Here is a 20,613-nt window from a genome sequence, read left to right on the forward strand (position 1 = left end):
AGTGATAGATGCTCCTAGCAGAAGCTCTTTGACAGCATAAAATTTAAAAATTAATATCAGAGCTTAAACTGTTAATAATTTTAGCTAATTTTAAGAGGATAAGGATATTCTGATTAGATTACTAACACTATAATATAACATCTACAGTCGCAATGACAAAAGCTTCTGTGACAGTAAAATTAGCATCTGCAAAATATAAAGAACCTTATTAAAACAGGTAATTGAGTATAATCTGTTGAATAAATAAATTCTTTATTGTCTCCCACCAGAAACATGAGGGGAAACTTCCAATAGAAGTAAAAGCTGTTCCTGAGGGCTCTGTCATTCCCAGAGGAAACGTTCTCTTCACAGTAGAAAACACAGACCCAGAGTGTTACTGGCTTACAAATTGGATTGAGGTGAAAATTTTTTTTTTTTTAATTATTTTTCTTTAATTGAAGATGTAAAGACCATTGAACTGGGAGTCTGGTTTAGAATTTACTAATAAGCTGTATGGAGCTCTGGTGGCGCAGTGGTTAAGCTCTCAGCTACCAACCAAAAGGTCGGTGGTTCAAACCCACCAGCCACTCTGTAGGAGAATGATGTGGCAATCTGCTTCTGTAAAGATTTAAAGCCTTGGAAACCCTTATGGGGCAATTCTACTCTGTCTGTAGGGTCGCTATGAGTTGGAATCAACTCGACACCAATGGACAATGCCTTATAATTTACTTAACCTTTCCAGGCCTCAGTTTCCTCATCTATAAAATGACAATTGAAAATAACCTTTAAGGTTCCTTCTAATAAAATCTAATGTTCTGAGATTTACTCTAAATCAAATTAATAACAGTTATTACTTTTAAAGCTCAGTTGGCTTCCATCTTATTTGTTGCCATCTTAAATGTAAATTATCTTAGAACAAAATTAGAAAAAAGGCACTGGGAAGTTTTTAGTAACTTGAGACATTTTATGGATATTCTATTTCAGTTAGACTAAAGGAATTTTGTTCTAACTTCTAATAAGTAATTTCTTCAGCCTTATCTAGTTATAGGCCCTGGATTCTATCATCTGATAGTTTCCGCCTCGCCTCTTGCTTAATACATTCAGGAGTCGTTCATATTTCATTTCTAAGCCTAAAAGGAAGGGGGGTACATTATGGGCTCTGGGTTTATTGCAAACCTTTTTCTTTTCCTTGCATCAGTATCTAAGCAGTCGTATTTTTTCACATGGTTGAAGTTTCGATACTAATAATCTAACTTCTCAGGAGTTTGAGATTTTATCTATAAGAGGAAATACCGTCGAAAGTAACTCTCTGAGACATGTTTACTTAATGCTTATAATTGACTCTTATTAGTTTATTGGTTAAGCTAATTTGTTGTTATATTATAAAATAATACATTTGAGGTTTATAAAGACTGGAAATTTTTTTGAAAAAGAAAATATTTGAAATACGTTTTTGCTCAGTTGACAAGTTGTTAAAAACTTTCTTATTAGACTCTTGATGGGCCATTAACTAATAATAGGTTAATAAGCACCTCAGAAAAAATGTGCAGTTAACTAAAATAAAAATCTAAATAGCCTGCTGACTAGGTAGGTATTAACTAAAGTAGAGGAGAATGTATTGTACTAGTTTTTGTAAGCTGTTGTAGTATTTGTACTGGTAAATACCGATTTTGAGGCCATGGCGTTACATAACACAAAAGAAAAGAGTTCTTAACCACATCATCTAGTCTCACCTTTTACCTAAACTGCCAAAAGATCCCAAACAGATAAATCTTACTTTAAAAATCATGATCTGTGGATAATCTTTTTTTTCATTTTTTTTTTTTAGTTTCCTGATTGAAGATATAATCAATAAGGACTATCTCTTGTGTCTAACTGAACTTCCCTAAAGCAGATATTTATGGAACTAGAGAGCTGGTTACCATTCTGCCTTGCTTCATACGCATTTTCCTTTAGCCTCTTCTAGGCTTTTAGGAGCTCTGGTGGCGCAGTGGTTAAAACGCTTGGCTGCTAACCAAAAAGGTCGGTGGTTCAGACCCACTGACCAATCCAAGGGAAGATGTGGCAATCCACTTCCGTAAGGATTTATAGCCTTGGAAACCCTGTGGGGCAGTTCTACCCTGTGAGTTGGAATTGACTCAACAGTCATGGATTTTTTTTTTTGTTTTACTAGGCTTTTAAAAAATATTTCAGAGAGCCTGTTCAATAACCGTTGTTATTTTTGGTCTATTTCAGTAAGAAACCATAAAATAAAAAATGTAATATCTAGACATCTTAGAGTGGTAGTTTGTTAGCAAGTGTATGAATATTACCCTTTTTAATACAAAAAATTGTTAAACATAAAATCTAATATTTGAGACTCAGATTTTGTACAAAGAATGTTACATAAACCCTTGTTTTCTGTTGCTTATAACCCAAAACAGAACTTACATCAACTTTACCCTTTTTTCTACTAATATAAAAAAAAGAAACGACTTGCTGTCAAGTCAGATCCAACTCAGGGAGACCCCGTGTGTGTCCGAGTAGAGCTCTGCTCCACAGCCCTTTCTTCTGAGGCACCTCTGGGTAGACTCCAACCACCAGCCTCTCAGTTAGGAGATGGGTGCTTAACTGTTTGCACCACCCAGGAGTACCTCTACTGATAAATTATGTTTTTAGTAACTTCTGTCCTTGGTAGGTATTTTTATTTAAAGCACAAAAATTTAGGGTCTGATACTATCCCACATTGTAGTTTGTTACAGATCCTATGTTGTTGTCAGTTTTTTAATTGTGTTTATTTTGAATAACCACATCTTCAGAATAGATTTCTTCATAGTTACTTTGTATCCTCTGAGATTTTGAGGGGGGAGAGTGGAGAAGGTTCATCCTACCCTTATCAATCCTTAATTCCAGATTTAAGTAGTCCTGGTGGCACAACAGTTAAGCGCTTGGCTGCTAACTGAAAGGTTGGTGGTTCAGACCCACCCAGTGGCTCCAAAGGAGAAAGACCTGGCAATCTCCTCTGTCACATGGGATCGTTATGAGTCAGAATCGATGTGACTGCATACAACAACAATCCCACATTTACCACCTTATATTAGGACTCTGTTACCCAGCCCAGCAAACTTGTTTGTTACAAACTTGAAAATGTGCTTCAGATAGTCCTTAATTTAAAACTTTTAAATAATAGTACAAATAGTACTTCTTCCAATTTCTCACTGTATGTTTAATGTTATTAATAACTGTACATTGATTGTTATTTACTAGGTAGCTGTTGTTAGGTGCTGTTGAGTCAGTTCCAACTGATAGCAGCCCTACAGGACAGAGTAGAACTGCCCCATAGGGTTTCCAAGGAGTGACTGGTGGATTTCAACTTCTGATCTTTTGGTTAGCGGCCGAGCTCTTAAAACCACTATGTCGCCAGGGTTCCAAGTAGTGGTACAGTGAATTTTAAAACCAACTACAATTACTGAATTGTTTTATCAATTTCATTATTAGTGCTAGAAGTAACCTTAGTCCTCTAATCAGATTTTGAAACATGTTTTAAGAGACCATATGGGTTTTGCAAAACTGTCTCAGGCTCACCAAAGAGGCTAAAGAGCAAGCACATTGGGCTAAACTTAACCCTCTCTCCCACCAGAAAGCAAAATTTCTCTGCTATAGAAAAGAAAACAGGACTTTAAAAACCATTACATTAATCAAATGCCCCCCTCAGATGAGGAAATGGAGCTCTGAGAGATAAATGGACTATTAAACAGAGTAGGTCCAATGCCCTTTCTATACAATAGTTTCTCATTCTTTCAGATTTTTTATTATGCACATTAACGTTATGATAAACACTTCTTAAATGAAATCTGCGGGTTCGTTTGCCTGAAGTTTTTATTTTTGTGTGGGAAAATCGCTGTTTTGTCAAAGTTTCTAACAAGGCCATTTTATTAGACCTTGGTTGGATTAACCCAAACTAACGTGCCTTTTTTTTTTCCTTACTTACATCTACAGTAATCTTTTTGAAAAGGGAGTTGTTATAGTAAGTGTAATTTAAGCTGATTTTATAGGACAGTGGAAGGGAAAAGGCAATATGAAGAATCACTGCTTAATAATCCTTTCCTTCCTTTTCTGGCATTTTTCCAGGGATAAGGTTAATCTACTACCTTTAAAACACAACAATATTTGAGTTGCATTAAAATGTGAAAGTTGATTGAATTAAACTCAGCAAGTGAATCTTGATTGAGTACCAGCTATATACAAAAAAAAATACTGAGCACAGAATTTAGAGTGATACGACTAATACTTGGGGTCGGGGGCAATTCATTCTTAACTAACTACTAATGTAAATAAGTGTTTTATTGACTATACAAAGGCATTTGACTGTGTGGATCATAGCAAATTATGGGTAAAGTTGCAAATGATGGGAATTTCAGAACACTTAATTGTGCTCATGAGGAACCTGTACATTTAAACAGAACGGGGGATACTGCATGGTTTAAAGTCAGGAAAGGCGTGCATCAGGGTTGTGTCCTTTCATCGTACTTATTCAGTCTGTATGCTGAGCAAACAATCCAAGAAGCTGGACTATATGCAGAACAGGGCATCAAGATTGGAGGAAAACTGATTAACAACTTGCAGTACGCAGATGACACAACCTAGCTTGCTAAAAGCAAAGAGGACTTGAAGCACTTATTGATGAAGATCAAAGAGTACAACCTTCAGTATGGATTGCACTTCAAATAAAGAAAACAGAAATCCTCACAAGTGAACCAATAAACATCATGATAAACGGAGAAAAGATTGAGGTTGTCAAGGATTTCATTTTACTTGCATCCACAGTCAACACCCATGGAAGCAGCAGTCGGGAAATCAAAAGACACATTGCATTGGCAGATCTGCTGCAAAAGATCTCTTTAAAGTGTTAATAAGCAAAGATGTTATTTTAAGCACTAAGGTGTGCCTGACGCAAGCCATGGTATTTTCAGTGCCCTCATATGCATTCAAAAGCTGTAAATGAATAAGGAGGACTGAAAAAGAATCGACGCCTTTGAATTATGGTGTTGGTGAAGACTATTGAATATACCATGGACTGCCAAAAGAACGAACAAATCTGTCTTGGAAGAAGTCCTGCCAGAATGTTCCTTAGGAGCAAGAATGGGGAGACTTCATCTCACAAACTTTGGACATGTTTTCAGGAGGGACCAGACCCTGGAGAAGGACATCATGTTTGGTTAAATAGAGGGTGAGTGAAAATGACAAGTTTTTCAATGAGATGGGTTGACACAGTGGCTGCAACCGTGTGCTAAAGCATAACAACAATTGTGAGGACGATGCAGGACCGGGCAGTGTTTCGTTCTGTTGTACGTAGGGTCACTATGAGTTGAAAACGACTTGTTGGCACCTAACAGCAACAATGTAGGTAAGAGTTAGTGCTGAGTTAGTAGCAAAAAAAAAACTTCATTCCATCTAAGGAAAAGGAAAATAAATAAGCTTTTTATAAAGGGAAAGAGGAATTGAGGAAATGGCACAGTGCTTTTAGAATGGCAAATAAACCAATAGGGATGGCAGTGTACTCATGAAAGATGTAGGTAAACATTTAGATGGTAGACAGGTCAAGATTAGGGATCGCCTTAAATTCTCTATGAAATGACTTTTTTCCCCCTGTGGATAATAGATAGCCAATAAAGGCTTTTAAGGAATGAAGTAACCTAAATAAAACTTGTTTTAGAAAAATAACTGATGATAATATGAATAATAAGTTTAGAGAAGATAAAGATTAGAGGGGAGGGTATTCACTGAATATGATATGGACTGCCAGAACAATGAACATATCTGTGCTGGAAGAAGTACAGCCAGAATGCACCTTAGAAGCCTCACATGCTTGCAAAAGCTGGACAATGAATAAGGAAGACTGAAGAAGAATTGATGGCTTTTCTGAATTACAGTGTTGGTGAAGAATACTATGTCATGAACTGCCAGAAGGATGAACAAGTCTGTCTTGGAAGAAGTACAGCCAAAATGCTCACTAGAAGTAAGGATGGCAAGACTTTGTCTTACATACTTTGGACGTGTTCTCAGGAGAGTCCAGTCCCTAGAGAAGGACATCGTGCTTGGTACAGTAGAGGGTTAGCAAAAAAGGGGAAGACCCGCAACGAAATGGATTGACACAGTGGCTGCAACAATGGGCTCAACCATAACAATGATGGTGCAGTATTTCATTCTGTTGTACATAGGGTTGCTATGAGTCAGAACAGACTTGACAGCACCTAACAACAACAACAGGAAGCAATGCTTCATTTCCCCATTTAGGATCTTATGCAATAGACAGTGTATAACAAAATGAACAGTGACCTTGCAGTTTTATAACAAATCCAAAAATGTTTCTATGGTTTTCTTATAATTATCTTTGATAAAAAGCTAAGGGAATAAAGTAAAGCATAAGTCAGCGAATAGAGTTCTCTACAGTTAAGCTGAAATATCTCAAGTAGTCATGTTGTTGTTGTTAGGTGCTGTCTTAGTCATCTAGTGTTTCTATAACAAAAATACCACAAGTGGATGGCTTTAACAAAGAGAAGTTTATTCTCTCACCGTCCAGTAGACTAGAAGTTCGAATTCAGGATGCTGGCGCCAGGGGAAGTCTTTCTCTATCAGCTCTGGAGGAAGGTCCTTGTCATCAGTTTTCCCTTGGTCTGGGAGCTTCTCCACGCAGGAACCTCAGGTCCAAAGGGCGTGCTCTGCTCCCGGCACTGCTTTCTTGGTGGTATGAGGTCCCCACATCTCTCTGATCGATTCTGTCTTTTATGTGTTAAGAGAGATTGGCTTAAGACACTATCTAATCTTGTAGATTTCATCAATATAACTGCCACTAATCCAGCTCATTAACATCATAGTGATAGGATTTACAACACACAGGGAAATCACATCAGATGACAAAACAGTGGACAGTCATACAATACTGAGAATCATGACCTAGCCAAGTTGACAGATACTGGGGGGGGGGGGGACACATAATTCAATCCATGACAGGTACCATCAAGTCATTTCTGACTCTTAACGACCCTCCATACAACAAAATGAAACGCTGCACAGTTCTGTGCCATCCTCATGATTGTTGCTGTGTTTGAGCCCATTGTTGCAGCCACTGTGTTAATCCAGTCATCATCTTAGATATAAAGAAAAAATAGACTCCCTAGAGAAGTAAATGAATAATACCTTGAGACTGCTACTACACAAGATGTAGTCCATGGACAGCGTTGTTTCACAAACTTATTTGTTACAGGTTCACACTGAGTCAAGTACAAAAATTGTGGGTAAACATTTAGAAACTTTGGTGGCAATTTGACATTGCCTTAACCAAGTGCGAGTGTATTTATAAAACTATCAATCTGTGGCAGATTAGAAATTTTTAAAAACTGACCTTTCATCACAGGTAACTTTTCAAAATATTATTTGCTTCTTTGGAGCTTTGGATTGAAACTAAGTAACAAAGAATTAGATGTTTTCTACTGTTCATAACCTGGTGTGCTTATCTTCTATGTTGCTGATTTGAGAACTTAGCTGTGCACTGTATCTGGAATGCTCATGGTGGGCATCCTTTTATGCAGTTGAAAAGTCTAATTGGTATTTCTAGTATTATGAAAGTCCAGGACATATTTGCAGAGAAAGCTAAGATTTTCCTCAGAAAGAACTCAATATTTTATGTATTATTATTTGTGGTTAATTTTGTTACTACAGACTATACTTGTTCAGTCTTGGTACCCAATCACAGTGGCCACAAATTCAAGGGAGCAGAAGAAAATATTGGCCAAATATTTGTTAGAAACTTCTGGTAACTTAGATGGTCTGGAATACAAGTTACATGATTTTGGCTACAGAGGAGTCTCTTCCCAGGAGGTAAGAAATTGTGAGATAAACTTCATTTAATAAAATGTGGATTTTGGGTTTGATTAGCACTGTAAACTTTGGGGGAAGTTGTTGGGATTGGTCTTTGTTCTAAGTAAACCACGTCTGTGAAATTCCAAAGATTTAGTTAACAAATATATACATGTATATATATATATATATATATACAGGAAACCCTGGTGGCATAGTGGTTAAGAGCTACAGCTGCTAACCAAAAAGATCGGCAGTTCAAATCCACCAGGCGCTCCTTGGAAACTCTATGGGGCAATTCTACTCTGACTCACAGGGTCACTGTGAGTTGGAATCGACTCGACGGCAACAGATTTTTTGTTTTTTATATATATGTATGTGTGTGTATATATATATACACACACATACACATATACCTGTACATATATATGTGTGTGTGTGTATTTAAAATAACTACTATGTATCAGCCTCTGTTAAAGGTACATGGGATATAGCCTTCAACAAAATAGTCTCTGTCCTTATGTGGTAGGTAGATACATAGACACACACAGTAAATATATCAGATGTTAGATAATGCTACAGAGAAGCACCAGGCAAGGTAAGGGACTAGAGAGTGACTGGAATTGGAGTGGATACTGTCAGATAGATCTCTTTGAAGAGTAACATTTGAATCCTTTAATATTTATGAAAAAACTGAGTCTGTCATAAGGAACTGTAATCTCTGATAATAGTTAAATATCTCTAAGAATAGCTAAAGAAAGGTAATTCCTTTGGGAGCTGTGCTATATATACCTCAATTATGAGTTTTTCTTTTTTGGGTGGTTTTTGTTTATGGTTTATTTTCCAGACTGCTGGCATAGGAGCCTCTGCTCATTTGGTTAACTTCAAAGGAACAGATACAGTAGCTGGAATTGCTTTAATTAAAAAATACTACGGAACAAAAGATCCTGTTCCTGGTTATTCTGTTCCAGCAGCAGAACACAGGTAAAATTCTGATTGTTTTCATCCTCGAATTACTTTTTTTAACTCTTGGATTTGTAACTCAGTGATGTTTTGCTTTACTAAGGAGCCAGGTTACTACAGTAAAACTATGTGACCTTAAGTAGTACAAATTTGGAATTTGTACTTTGTGTAAAGATTAGTATCAGAAAGTGTGGGTAAGTTTTAACCATCCTGGTAGAAACATTTTAGGGTTTTTTTTTTTTTTTTCCAACTGCTGTGTTGCCATGGGCAGATAGGTTTTATTCTTCATTAAAGTTAGTCTAGAAACACATGTTCTAAAAACTGCTCACTTGTTTTTCCTTTCCCTGCTATTCTTCATGACCTTACCTATCTTTGCTCTGGAAATGGTCTTCTGGACTCAATACTTTCAAAAGGGCTTGTGAGGTGAATAAGCCCTTTTGATGAAAGGAAGAATGTAGAGATTCTATTTACGCATCCTTGTCTGCTCTTACTAAACCATCTCAAATTAAACTAGAAGGAAATTGTAATCCAGCTATAGCTGCTTTGGTCCTAGAGTTAACGTTATTGAAAGTCAATGAGATTTTTAAAATGTACGTCAACAATGGCCCAATAAAGACACATCTGGTTTTTACAATGCAAATTATTTACTGTAATCAAATGAAAGATGTATATTAAGTTCTAGTACTTGAAAACTGTATAGGGTACTAAAACCAGGAGTGAGTTGAGAATAAAGCTGATTTTTTTTATTATTGTTTGATGGGTATTAGTTGACCAGCTTTCATATGCAAGGCAGTCTGCTGCGCGCTACAAGAAATAGAGATTTAAAAAAAAAAAAAAAAAACTGACCCTGTCTCCAATATAAAAATAGTACATTGGTAACATTTTGCTCTGTTGATTAAGTACTTTGAAAGAAGCACAATTAAAGTGCTACATCGTGCAAAGGAAGAATCATATTCCACTGGCAAGACCAAGAAAGGTTTTATAGAGATGAGTTTTTGAAGGAGTGGTAAAACTTAATGGCCAGTGTTGGGGGAGAATTCCTTCTCTGAGTAAATATTGTGTATCTACCAAGTGTCAGGCATCATGCTGAAAGAGCATAAATGAAAGAGTGGAGTGTGAAATTGAGGAATAAGAGCTGAAACAGAGATTTTGTAGGAAATATAAGATAGACTGGGAAAGTAGGTTTAGGTTCATAAGGGGCCTCAAATTCATTTTGATACTGAATGTTGACAAATGTGTACATTATGCTAAGTTATTCTTAGACATTTTCTTATAGTGTCAGGCATTGGAGTTTTTGAGCAAAGAAATGATGTCATCAGATAAATATTTTAGAAAAATTATTTTGATAACAGGCTACCCTATGGATTGAATAAGGAGAAACTGGAAGTTAGGAGGCTTTTATAGGAAAGTGTTGCAGCAGCCTTGAGAGATGTGATGAGGTCCAGAACTATGTGGCTAAGTGAATGGAAAGAAATGGATAAATGTGAGCAATGGTTTGAGAGAGAAAATTGCTATAACTTGGTGATTTGAATCTGGGTCTAGGAGAGAGTAGATTCAACTAAAAATTTATGAGCATTGCTGTCTGAGCAGGGCCTTGCTGAACATTTTTACTTACAAGTTTCAAGCCTGCTTAACTGGAGAAATGAAGTTGTCATTAACAAAAAAAAGGTTTAGGGCCAGAGTATTTTTATTTTGGGCCTCGATATATATGATTCTTGGATTAAGAAGTTACTGTAGTATGTGTATATTAGACTCTTCATTGCTGGTTTTGTTGGAAACTCTATGGGGCAGTTCTGCTCTGTCCTATAGGGTCGCTATGAGTCGGAAACAACTTGACGGGACTGGGTTTGGTTTTGGTTTGGAATAACACCATGAATATGATACAGCAAATCTGAGAATAACAATAATATTGGCTTCAGGGCTTTCATGTTAAAAGGGGGTGGACACTATACATGTGCACAGAGTGAAAATCCATTTTACTTTTCATGATCCAATAATATTTACCATGTTTGTAAATTTGCCTCCTTAATATATAAAAACCTTTCATGTGTTCTTATACATAGTCCTTTATACAAACTTATACAAGTCTTTGAAACAACAGCATAGTATAGTGAAAGAACATAGGACTGAAAGTTGGGAAACCTGAGTGACCTCACAGCTGACATACCAGATGGCCTTGGGCAAGTCAATTATCTCTCTGTCTTTCAGTTTCATCCAACCAAACAAAAGGAGAAGCTAAAATTTTACATCTTCAGCATCAAGAATGTCATTGAGGATAAATGAGCTAACATGTAAAATAACTTTTAAAATAAGAAAACTACAACTTTCCAGGATTGCCATTATTGAAAATAGAAGTATATTTTCTTAAAGAATATATGCATCTGGACTTAGAAATATTCAACTACATAACTTTTTCCTTCAAGCTTTGGAAAGGTGTAAATTTAATTTGATGTTTGAAATTAAGATCATAGCATAGGTAGAATTCATTGAACAACATATACAAATAACTGTACTAAAAGAATGGGAAGTCTAATGGAGAAGTGAGTTAGGTAAACCACAATTTCCGAGTAAGTTACAGCATAAATGTGTAGAGGAAGTGAATCATGGTATGATGAAATGAAGATATTCAACAAAATAGATCTGAAGCTCTGAAGAAAAACCTGGGGCAAAATATAGATTTTTGGAAGCTATCATCACAAGAATATGTTTAGAAACTTTGAGTGTTTCACACAGGGAGGCATACAGAGGGAGGCAAGTGCCCAGGTCAGAGCCCTGAGAAATATTGACATTTGACAGAATAGGTTGAAGAAAGAGCCTGAAGAGGAGCCTTTGAAATAGAAAAAACTCAAAGTGGAAGATATCATTCAAGTCAGAAAGCTTCAGGAAAAGTCAGTGCCATAGGGAAAGCAAATAAGATAAGGACTAAAAATTGCCTTTTGAACCTGCTAGACATGATACACACAAATAGCAAAGTTAGATGACTGTATTGATACAACTCTAGTAAAAATAACTGCATAAGCAATGACCTCTAACTGTAGGAGTTTATTCTTACATTGCAAAGCTGTCCCTTGTTGGTGTTCATTGAGCTTAATTCTCTTTTCTATGAAGAGGACAGTAGCAATTCTGAATATTAAAAGGGGGCTTGTTTTCATTCAAGTCTTAATTTTAATTTTTGTGTGTGCATGTTTGCATGGAGTGGAGAATTTTCATCAGCTACTGGCAACCTCAGCAGTTGTTAAAGAGTGTTTGCTATTAAATGAGTCTATATAAATAGACTATCTCTCAATTTCAGACCAGAGTAGTCTCTGGGTAGCTAAGTCTTTATAATCCTAAAGTATGCATGCTCAGACCCAAAGCATACCATTGATACTGTGGAAAAGTTGTTCATTCAGCCTTTAGGAAAATAAATTATGAATTGATAAAACATAAATTAGTGTGACTTCGGTTTTGAGATAATTATATATCTAAAAGATTACAAAATTAGGGAGAGAGAAAAATTGTTTGGCATGAGGAAATGGCAAAATGTTCAAATTCATTATGAAACCCTGTTAAGAATTTTTTTAATTATTTAAAATTAAAAATTAACCAATAAGTACTTATAAGTAAAACCACTATTGAGGACATTGTAAAAATTACTATAGCCATTCTTGCCTAATTGAAAGATGCAGTGACATGGATAGTCCCAAACTACTTTTATCTTTGTTGTTGGAATTAACAGAAAAAAAAAATCTCACTTTTTTGTCAATCCTAATTATGTTTTGCTCAAACAAAATACTAAGATTCTTATTTTGGGCATATATTAATATGTGCTACTCTATTTTAAGGAGCCTTGGTGATGCAGTGGTTAAAGTGCTCAGCTGCTAACCACAAGATCAGCGGTTCAAACCCATCAGCCACTCCAAGGGAGGAAGATGTGGCAGCCTGCTTCTGTAAATACTTACAGCCTTGGAAACCCTATGGGCAGTTCTACTCTGTCCTATAGGGTCGCTGTGAGTTGGAATTGACTTGATATCAGTGGATTATTCTATTTTATAATAGAATATCCAATCTGTTCTATAAATAAGATAAATGACTACCTGTTACAGGCCACTTGAAGATAAAACTGAGAAAGAGTTACATGTATTTGTGGGATAGTGTAAATAGCAGTGGGTGTTTTTTTTTAAGTACTTACCTCTCCATGTAAGATTTTGAAAGATAAAGACAGAAGCTATGCCCCTACTATTATATGGTTTTGAAAAATCACAGAAAAGAGCAAAGTACTTGCATTGCCTGGCAAAAATAATGGAACTGTGTGCTCATTCTTTCTAACATCTGGACTTAAAATATAGAGGACGTTCAGAAAGTGCTTTTTTAGCTACTGATTTTAAATGGGTAGGTTCAGAAATACCAAAATAAAAGAGTTTCTAATTGGTTGACTTTGACTTAAATATTAAGTAAATTTAATAATTATTGGAGAGGAGCAAGGTTACTTATATTATTAAATATGAATTGGCCAAGGCATGATTCGGTCAGAAATTCAACTTATCCATTCATTAACCTAAATCATTGGTCTTCTCTGTGATGTTGATGGTGTACTGTAGTAAGCATGAGAAATGATTAACAGATGATTCAGAAATAGATAATGTGTCTCCTGAGTAAATCTGTATTTTCATTTTGTTTTCTAGCACCATAACAGCTTGGGGGAAAGACCATGAAAAAGATGCTTTTGAACATATAGTAACACAGTTTTCATCAGTGCCTGTGTCTGTGGTCAGCGATAGCTATGACATTTATAATGCATGTGAGAAAATATGGGGTGAAGATCTGAGACATTTAATAGTATCAAGAAGTACAGAGGCACCACTAATAATCAGACCTGATTCTGGAAATCCTCTTGACACTGTATTAAAGGTAAATTTTGATATGTAACTTGATTATTAAAATGCCTGTAGGCCAACTGCTCGACACTGCTCATAATTTCATTTACACACACCATTTCACAGCTGTCTAGACAAGCCCACATATTTTAGAGTTGTGACCCAGAGAGAGTAATAGATTTGCCCAAGGCCACACATCAATTAATAACAGAGAAAGTAGTTGTGGGTAATTTATACTGTCAGATGACAGTTATGTACTATTGAATAGATACTTTTTCTACTTACCTTCAAAATTAATTGATAGCATTATACCATTTTAACCAATCATGTGAAATGGTTATCAGGTTTATTTGTGGCTTCTTTTCCATTATCACAAGTCACTGCTGTACCTTTGAAGTTTTTAGTACAAAAGAAAATGTGCAGGGTATTGTAGATTAAGAGTAATTTGAAAATACTTTTCATGTAGTGATGCTCTGAAACAATGTTGCTTTTCAGTATAATAATGTTGGAATTTTTAGTGTTCAGGACTTGGTTTGCCTTCTTTGAAAAGCACTAACAACAGGATTATTCGATACGTACTACTAGAAAAATACTGTGTTGGATATTTACATAAACTGTGTCATTTAATCTTCATAAAAACCTTATATAAATATTAACAAGCTCTGTTGTATAGTAGAAAAAGAAACATGCTTAGAGAGGTTAAAGAAACTTGCTCAACTCATACAACATATAAAATAAGAAAACAAGTATCCAGTCTAGGACTTTCTGGTTGTGGTGTTCCCATTTAATCACTTTCCCGCTAATGATTAGATGATAAGTTACTTACAGTTACTTACCCCTTAAGAAAGAGGGTTAGAGAATCAAGGACGCCTTTTCTTATCCTTACTTTTGATAGCTGCGGTCAAGTCAATTCCGACTCATAGTGACCCTATGCATAACAGAATGAATCACTGCCCGGTCCTGCACCATCCTCACAATTTTTGCTATGCTTGTGCCCATTGTTGCCGCCACTGCGTCAATCCATCTCGTTGACAGTCTTCCTCCTTTTCGCTGACGCTCTACCAAGTGTGATGTCCTTCTACAGGGACTAATCCTTCCTGGTAATATGTCCAAAGTATGTGAGACATGGTCTCTCCATCCTTGCTTCTAAGGAGCATTCTGGTTGTACTTCTTCCACAACAGATTTGTTGTTTGGTTTTTTTTTTGACAGTCCGTGTATATTCAATATTCTTCACCAGCACCATAATTCAAAGGCTTCAATTCTTCGGTGTTCCTTATTCATTGTCCAGCTTTCGTATGCATATGAGGTGATTGAAAACACCATGGCTTGGGTCAGGTGCATCTTAGTCTTCAAGGTGATATCTTTGCTTTTCAATACTTTAAAGAGGCCTTTTGCAGCAAATTTGCCCAATGCAATGTGTGTTTTGATCTCTTGACTGCTGCATCCACCAGTGTTGATTGTGGATTCAAGTAAAATGAAATCTTTGATGGCCTCAATCTTTTCTCCATTCATCATGAGGTTGCCTGTTGGTCCAGTTGTGAGGATTTTTGTTTTCTTTATGTTGAGGTGTAATCCATACTGAAGGCTGTGGTCTTTGAGCTTCATCAGTAAGTGCTTCAAGTCCTCTTCACTTTCAGCAAGCAAAGCTGTGTCATCTGTATAACACAGGTTATTAATGAGTTTTCCTCCAGTCCTGATGACTTGTTCTTCATGTAGTCCAGCTTCTCAGATTATTTGCCCAACATCCAGATTGAATAGGTATGGTGAAAGGATACGACTCTAGCGCACAGCTTTCATAACTTTAAACTAAGCAGTATCCCCTTGTTCTATTCAAATGACTGCCTCTTGATGCATGTACAGATTCCTCATGAGCACGATCAAGTGTTCTGGAATTCCCATTCTCTGCAATGTAATCCATAATTCGTTATGGTCCACAAAGTCAAATGTCTTAGCATAGTCAGTAAAACACAGGCAGATATCTTTCAGGTATTCTCTGCTTTCAGCCAGTATCCATCTGACATCAGCAATGATATCCCTGGTTACACATCCTCTTCTAAATCTGGCCTGAATTTCTGGCAGTTCCCGTCGATACACTGCTGCAGCCACTTTTGAATGATCTTCAGCAAAATTTTGCCTGCATGTGATATCAGTGATATTGTTTGATAAATTCTGCGTTCGGTTGGATCACCTTTCATGGGAATAGGCATAAATATGGATCTCTTCCAGTTGGTTGGCCAGGTAGCTGCATTCAAAATTTCTTGGCATAGACAAGTGAGCACTTCCAGCACTGCATCCATTTGTTGAAACATCTCAACTGGTATTCTGTCAATTCTGGGAGCCTTGTTTTTTGCCACTGCCTTTAGTGCTGCTTGAACTTCTTTCACCACCATCGGTTTCTGATCATGTGTTACCCCCTGAAATGGTTGAATGTTGATCAATTCTTTTTGGTGTAGTGATTCCATGTATTCCTCCATCTTTCTATGCTTTCTGCATTGTTTAATATTTTCACCATAGGATACTTCAGTATTGCAACACAAGGCTTGACCATTTTCTTCAGTTCCTTCAGTTTTAGAAATGGTGAACGTGTTCTTTCCTCTTGGTTTTTTTATCTCCAGGTCTTTGCACATGTCGTCATGATAATCTGTCTATTGGAGCCATACTTTGAAATCATCTGTTCAGCTCTTTTACGTCATCATTTTTTCCTTTTGCTGTAGCTGCTTGACATTCAACATCAAATTTCAGAGTCTCTTCTGACATCCATTTAGGTCTTTTCTTTCTTTCCTGTCTTTTTAATGACCTCTCGCTTTCTTCACGTATAATGTCCTTCCACAACTCATCTGGTCTTTGGTCATTAGTGTTCAGCACATCAAATCTGTTCTTGAGATGGCCTCTAAATTCAGGTGGAATATACTCAAGATCGTACTTTGGCTCCCATGGACTTGATCTAATTTTCTTCAGCTTCAACTTGAACTTGCGTATGAGTAATTGATGATCTGATCCACAGTCAGCTGCTGGCCTTAACCAGACTGATGATATTGAGCTTTTCCATCATCTCTTTCCACAGATGTAGCCAACTTGATTCCTGTATGTTCCAGAAATGGTGAGGCCCATGTGTATAGTTGCTGTTTATGTTGGTGAAAAAAGGTATTTGGAAGGAAGAAGTCGTTGGTCTTGCAAAATTCAATCATTTCTATCACCAACGCCATATTTACCATCTATCCTTCTTCTTTGTTTCCAGCTTTCACATTCCAGTCACCAGTAATTATCAGTGCATCCTGATTGAATGTTCGATCAGTTTCAGACTGCAATAGTTGGTGTAGATCTTCAGCTTCTTCATCTTTGTCCTTAGTGACTGGTGTGTAAATTTGAATAATAGTAATATTAACTGGTCGTCCTTGTAGGCGTATGGATATTATCCTATCACTGACAGCGATATACTTCAGGACAGACCTTGGAGTGTTCTTTTTCACGATGAATGCAATGCCATTCCTCTTCAAGTTGTCATTCCCAGCGTAGTAGACCATATGATTGTCTGATTCAAAATGACCAGTACCAGCCCATTTCAGCTCACTAATGCCTAGGACATCGATGTTTACACGTTCCATTTCATTTTTGACGAGCTCCAATTTTCCTAGATTCATACTTCATACATTCCAGGTTCCAGTTATTGATGGATGTTTGCAGCTGTTTCTTCTCATTTTGAGTCATGCCGCATCAGCAAAGGAAGGTCCCAAGAGCTTGACTCCATCCATGTCATTAAGGTTGACTCTACTTTCAGGAGGCAGCACTTCCCCAGTCATATTTTGAGTGCCTTCCAACCTGAGGGGTTCCTCTTCCGGCACTATATCAGACAGTGTTCTGCTGCTATTCATAAGGTTTTCACTGGCTAATTCTTTTCAGAAGTAGACTGTTGGGTCCTTCTTCCTAGTCTGTCTTAGTCTAGGAGCTCAGCTGAAAAACTCTCCGCCATGGGTGACCGTGCCAGTTTTTTAATACCAGTGGCATAGCTTCCAGCATCACAGCAACACATAAGCCCCCACAGTACAACAAACTGACAGACACATGGGGGTTCTTATCCTTAATGATGGGCTATTCCGAAGGTGGTGTCTTAGCCTAAAATATTAACAGATTTGCTTTTAGCAAATGTAATAGGCTTCACCTTTTAACTGTTATGTAATAAAAATGTATATGGCTAGTTACAAGAACAAACTTAGTCATTAATACAGAATTTTTATGTTGTTAGAATCTTTAATTGATTTATGTAGGAAAAGGTAATTATTTGCTGGGCTGGAGGATGTGTCTGATTGGTAGGTTTTTTGTATCCCAGGCCAAGATTTCAAAGAAATTTTAAATTTGTGCTAGGTATTTCAGTTGCTACAAAACTTTCAAGAGTTAATGAATGAGTGAGGGTGATTTGCATATTATGCATTTTGACTTAAAAAATGCGTGTCATCTTTAAGCGAAATGGAGGACCTAGAGAAACTATAGGTTACATGTGGTTCATTTCCAGCTTTCTCTCCATATCACAATTTATCTGAACTTTGTGATTCAAATGGATTTACATTTGGGTTCTGTCGGACAAAATTAAACCAGACAAAACTATTGGGCACAAATCAAATAAATTTAAATCAAAAGTATAATCATGAGTTTGTTAGTGATACTTTACATACTGTTTAAAAATATTATATTGTTTTAATTTCCTTAATGTTATGGATTTTTTTTTCCTTGTAGGCGTATTTGAAAAATGAGAAGAAAAAAACAGGTTTTGAGCCACTTTATGAATAAATTTACTTAACAGAAAATACCACACGTTTCTAACACAGTTATAAAAGGTTGGGATTAAATTTAAAAGGACTTATACATAGTATTATAGGAGTTTTAACATAATTTGATGAATTTTTAAATTCCCAAGATTGTCTCGCAATGCAGTCTTTTTTTAACTTTGGAAAGTTTTTATACTTTTTTTCAGTTACAGTTCTTTTGTGTTGGTTGTTATTTTTCCATACAGGTTTTGGATATTTTAGGTAAGAAGTTCCCTGTTACAGAGAACTCAAAGGGCTACAAGCTACTGCCACCTTACCTTAGAGTTATTCAAGGGGATGGAGTAGATATTAATACCTTACAAGAGGTATGTGTTTTATATTAAAAGTTCTAGTAAAGCAATCCTTATAATTAAGCTCCTTTTTATTAACTTAATAAGAAACGTAATAATTTAAGCACAATTGTAAGGTTTTTTTATAACTATTTATGATGGTATATTTCTATCTGTTAATTCCTTGAAACTTACAAACAATAGCACCAGTCAATCACACTGTCTTATTCCTCCCAGTCCTCATTGGCCTCCATGGATGATGCGCCTAAAGAAGTGTTACTATGAAACAAAAAATACCAGTTAAGGAATGCTTCTTATATAGTAAATAAAAAGGTCTTGACCCTGCCTGAGTAGGTCTCAGTTTTAATGAAATGGAGCTTCACATACTCTTATCAGTGTGAAATGGATGGTATTAATGTGTACAGTTACTCTTTTTAGAAAGTAGTTTGTCACTTCTTCTAAATTGTTGACTGCCATTACCATTATTGCTAGATTAACCAAATAGTATGTGTTATACTATCATTAATGTTTGCTTCTTTTAATTCCCAGTAAGCTTTAAAGAGGTGTTCTGTTATTTTAACTTGTACCTAAGATATTCCGTAAAAAATAAGAATATCACTGACATCAAAATCCAGACTGGTATTGTAAACCACCGGCATTTTAAAGTGTACAAGTCACTAAACGATTTTTCTGTTTGAAAGAGTTTGGTGCTCGGCCAATACCCAGATTGTAAATAGTTTGTTTTCCAGAGATTCATTTGAAAGTGAGAACTATGAGTATAACAAGAAGTATTTCTGTGGTGATGTGCATTTAAGAGTTCCAAAATGCAGCGTCGGAAATAGATGTCTCTTAAAATAACAGAAGTGAAGTTTCCTCCACAGCCTCTCTCCCAAGCTGCCTTGCCTAAGAGGACAGAGGACCTCCTTCAGCTCCTCTAAGTATATTGGTGTTGGGAGATTAGGGACTTTCATGTGAAAAGAAAGAAAGAAAAGTCTGCAGTAAGAAGGGGGAATACAGAACTCCTGAGTATAGAAATCTGAGCTGGTGTATTTAATTGCTGCTGTAACCTTCACTCAGCTGAACTGACAGTTTCTTGCCTTGGTATCCGTTAAGTACTACGACCCATACCTACATTTTAGATAGTTTAAGAAGTACCCACCAACACTCAGTTATCCTTTCTGCTGAAGAAACATAGGCAGGGTACTGTACAATTTCACAAAATTCATTTTAACCCAATACTGTTCCCGCTGGTTGTGCCTACCCCTTCATTGTTCTAGTGTTCAGCTGTTTGAGTTGTTCAGTCAGGTATTTGAGCTTCCCTTTAAAAACCAAAGTTCTTTTTTCTTTTGTCTTCATACATATAACCCTAACTCATTGCCGTTGAGTTGATTCCGACTCATGGCGACCCAGTAGGACAGAGTAGAACTTCTCTATAGGGTTTCCAAGGAGTGGCTGGTGGATTTGAACTACCAAACTTTTGGTTAGCAGCCGAAAGTTTAACCACTGCACCACCAGGGCTCCTTGATGTACGTGTGTGTGTGTGTGTGGCTCCCTGACGTACGTGTGTGTGTGTGCTCTTTGAGAATGAATATGCATTTTTTAAAGTTGAGAATCAGCTTAAAACTGTAACTTTTATTCTTAAATCCATGAACAAGAAGTTAAATACTGAGACAAATACTCTTTTTTGTGTGTGCTTTAGGTGAAAGTTTACAGCTCAAGTTAGTTTCTCATACAAACATTTATACGCACATCGTTATGTGACCCTAGTTGCTATCACTGTAATGTGACTGCGCATTCCTCCTTTCCACCCCAGATTTCCTGTGTCCATTCAGCCAGCTCCTATTCCTTTCTGCCTTCTCATCTCACCTCCAGATAGGAGCTGC

The 20,613-nt window shown here is 36.6% G+C and overlaps 1 protein-coding gene across 7 annotated transcripts in view; it reads left to right on the top strand.

The window, feature by feature from the left end:
* NAMPT (nicotinamide phosphoribosyltransferase) overlaps positions 1 to 20,613 on the top strand; it is a 104,907-nt gene that overhangs the window by 13,909 nt on the left and 70,385 nt on the right. For 6 of the 7 annotated variants that reach the window (XR_010322657.1, XR_010322658.1, XR_010322656.1 and 3 more), the window contains 5 exons: positions 270 to 398; positions 7,681 to 7,839; positions 8,666 to 8,802; positions 13,446 to 13,671; positions 18,647 to 18,766. Coding sequence is in view for 3 of the 7 variants with exons in the window: in XM_023544521.2 (XP_023400289.2) it covers positions 270 to 398; positions 7,681 to 7,839; positions 8,666 to 8,802; positions 13,446 to 13,671; positions 18,647 to 18,766 (771 nt within the window). In the remaining 4 variants the exon portion in view is untranslated. The remainder of the gene's footprint in view (positions 1 to 269; positions 399 to 7,680; positions 7,840 to 8,665; positions 8,803 to 13,445; positions 13,672 to 18,646; positions 18,767 to 20,613) is intronic. The other variant, XM_064289852.1, reaches the window with a different exon arrangement.

The sequence above is a fragment of the Loxodonta africana genome, chromosome 8 (assembly GCF_030014295.1).
Source record: "Loxodonta africana isolate mLoxAfr1 chromosome 8, mLoxAfr1.hap2, whole genome shotgun sequence".
Taxonomy (NCBI): domain Eukaryota; kingdom Metazoa; phylum Chordata; class Mammalia; order Proboscidea; family Elephantidae; genus Loxodonta; species Loxodonta africana.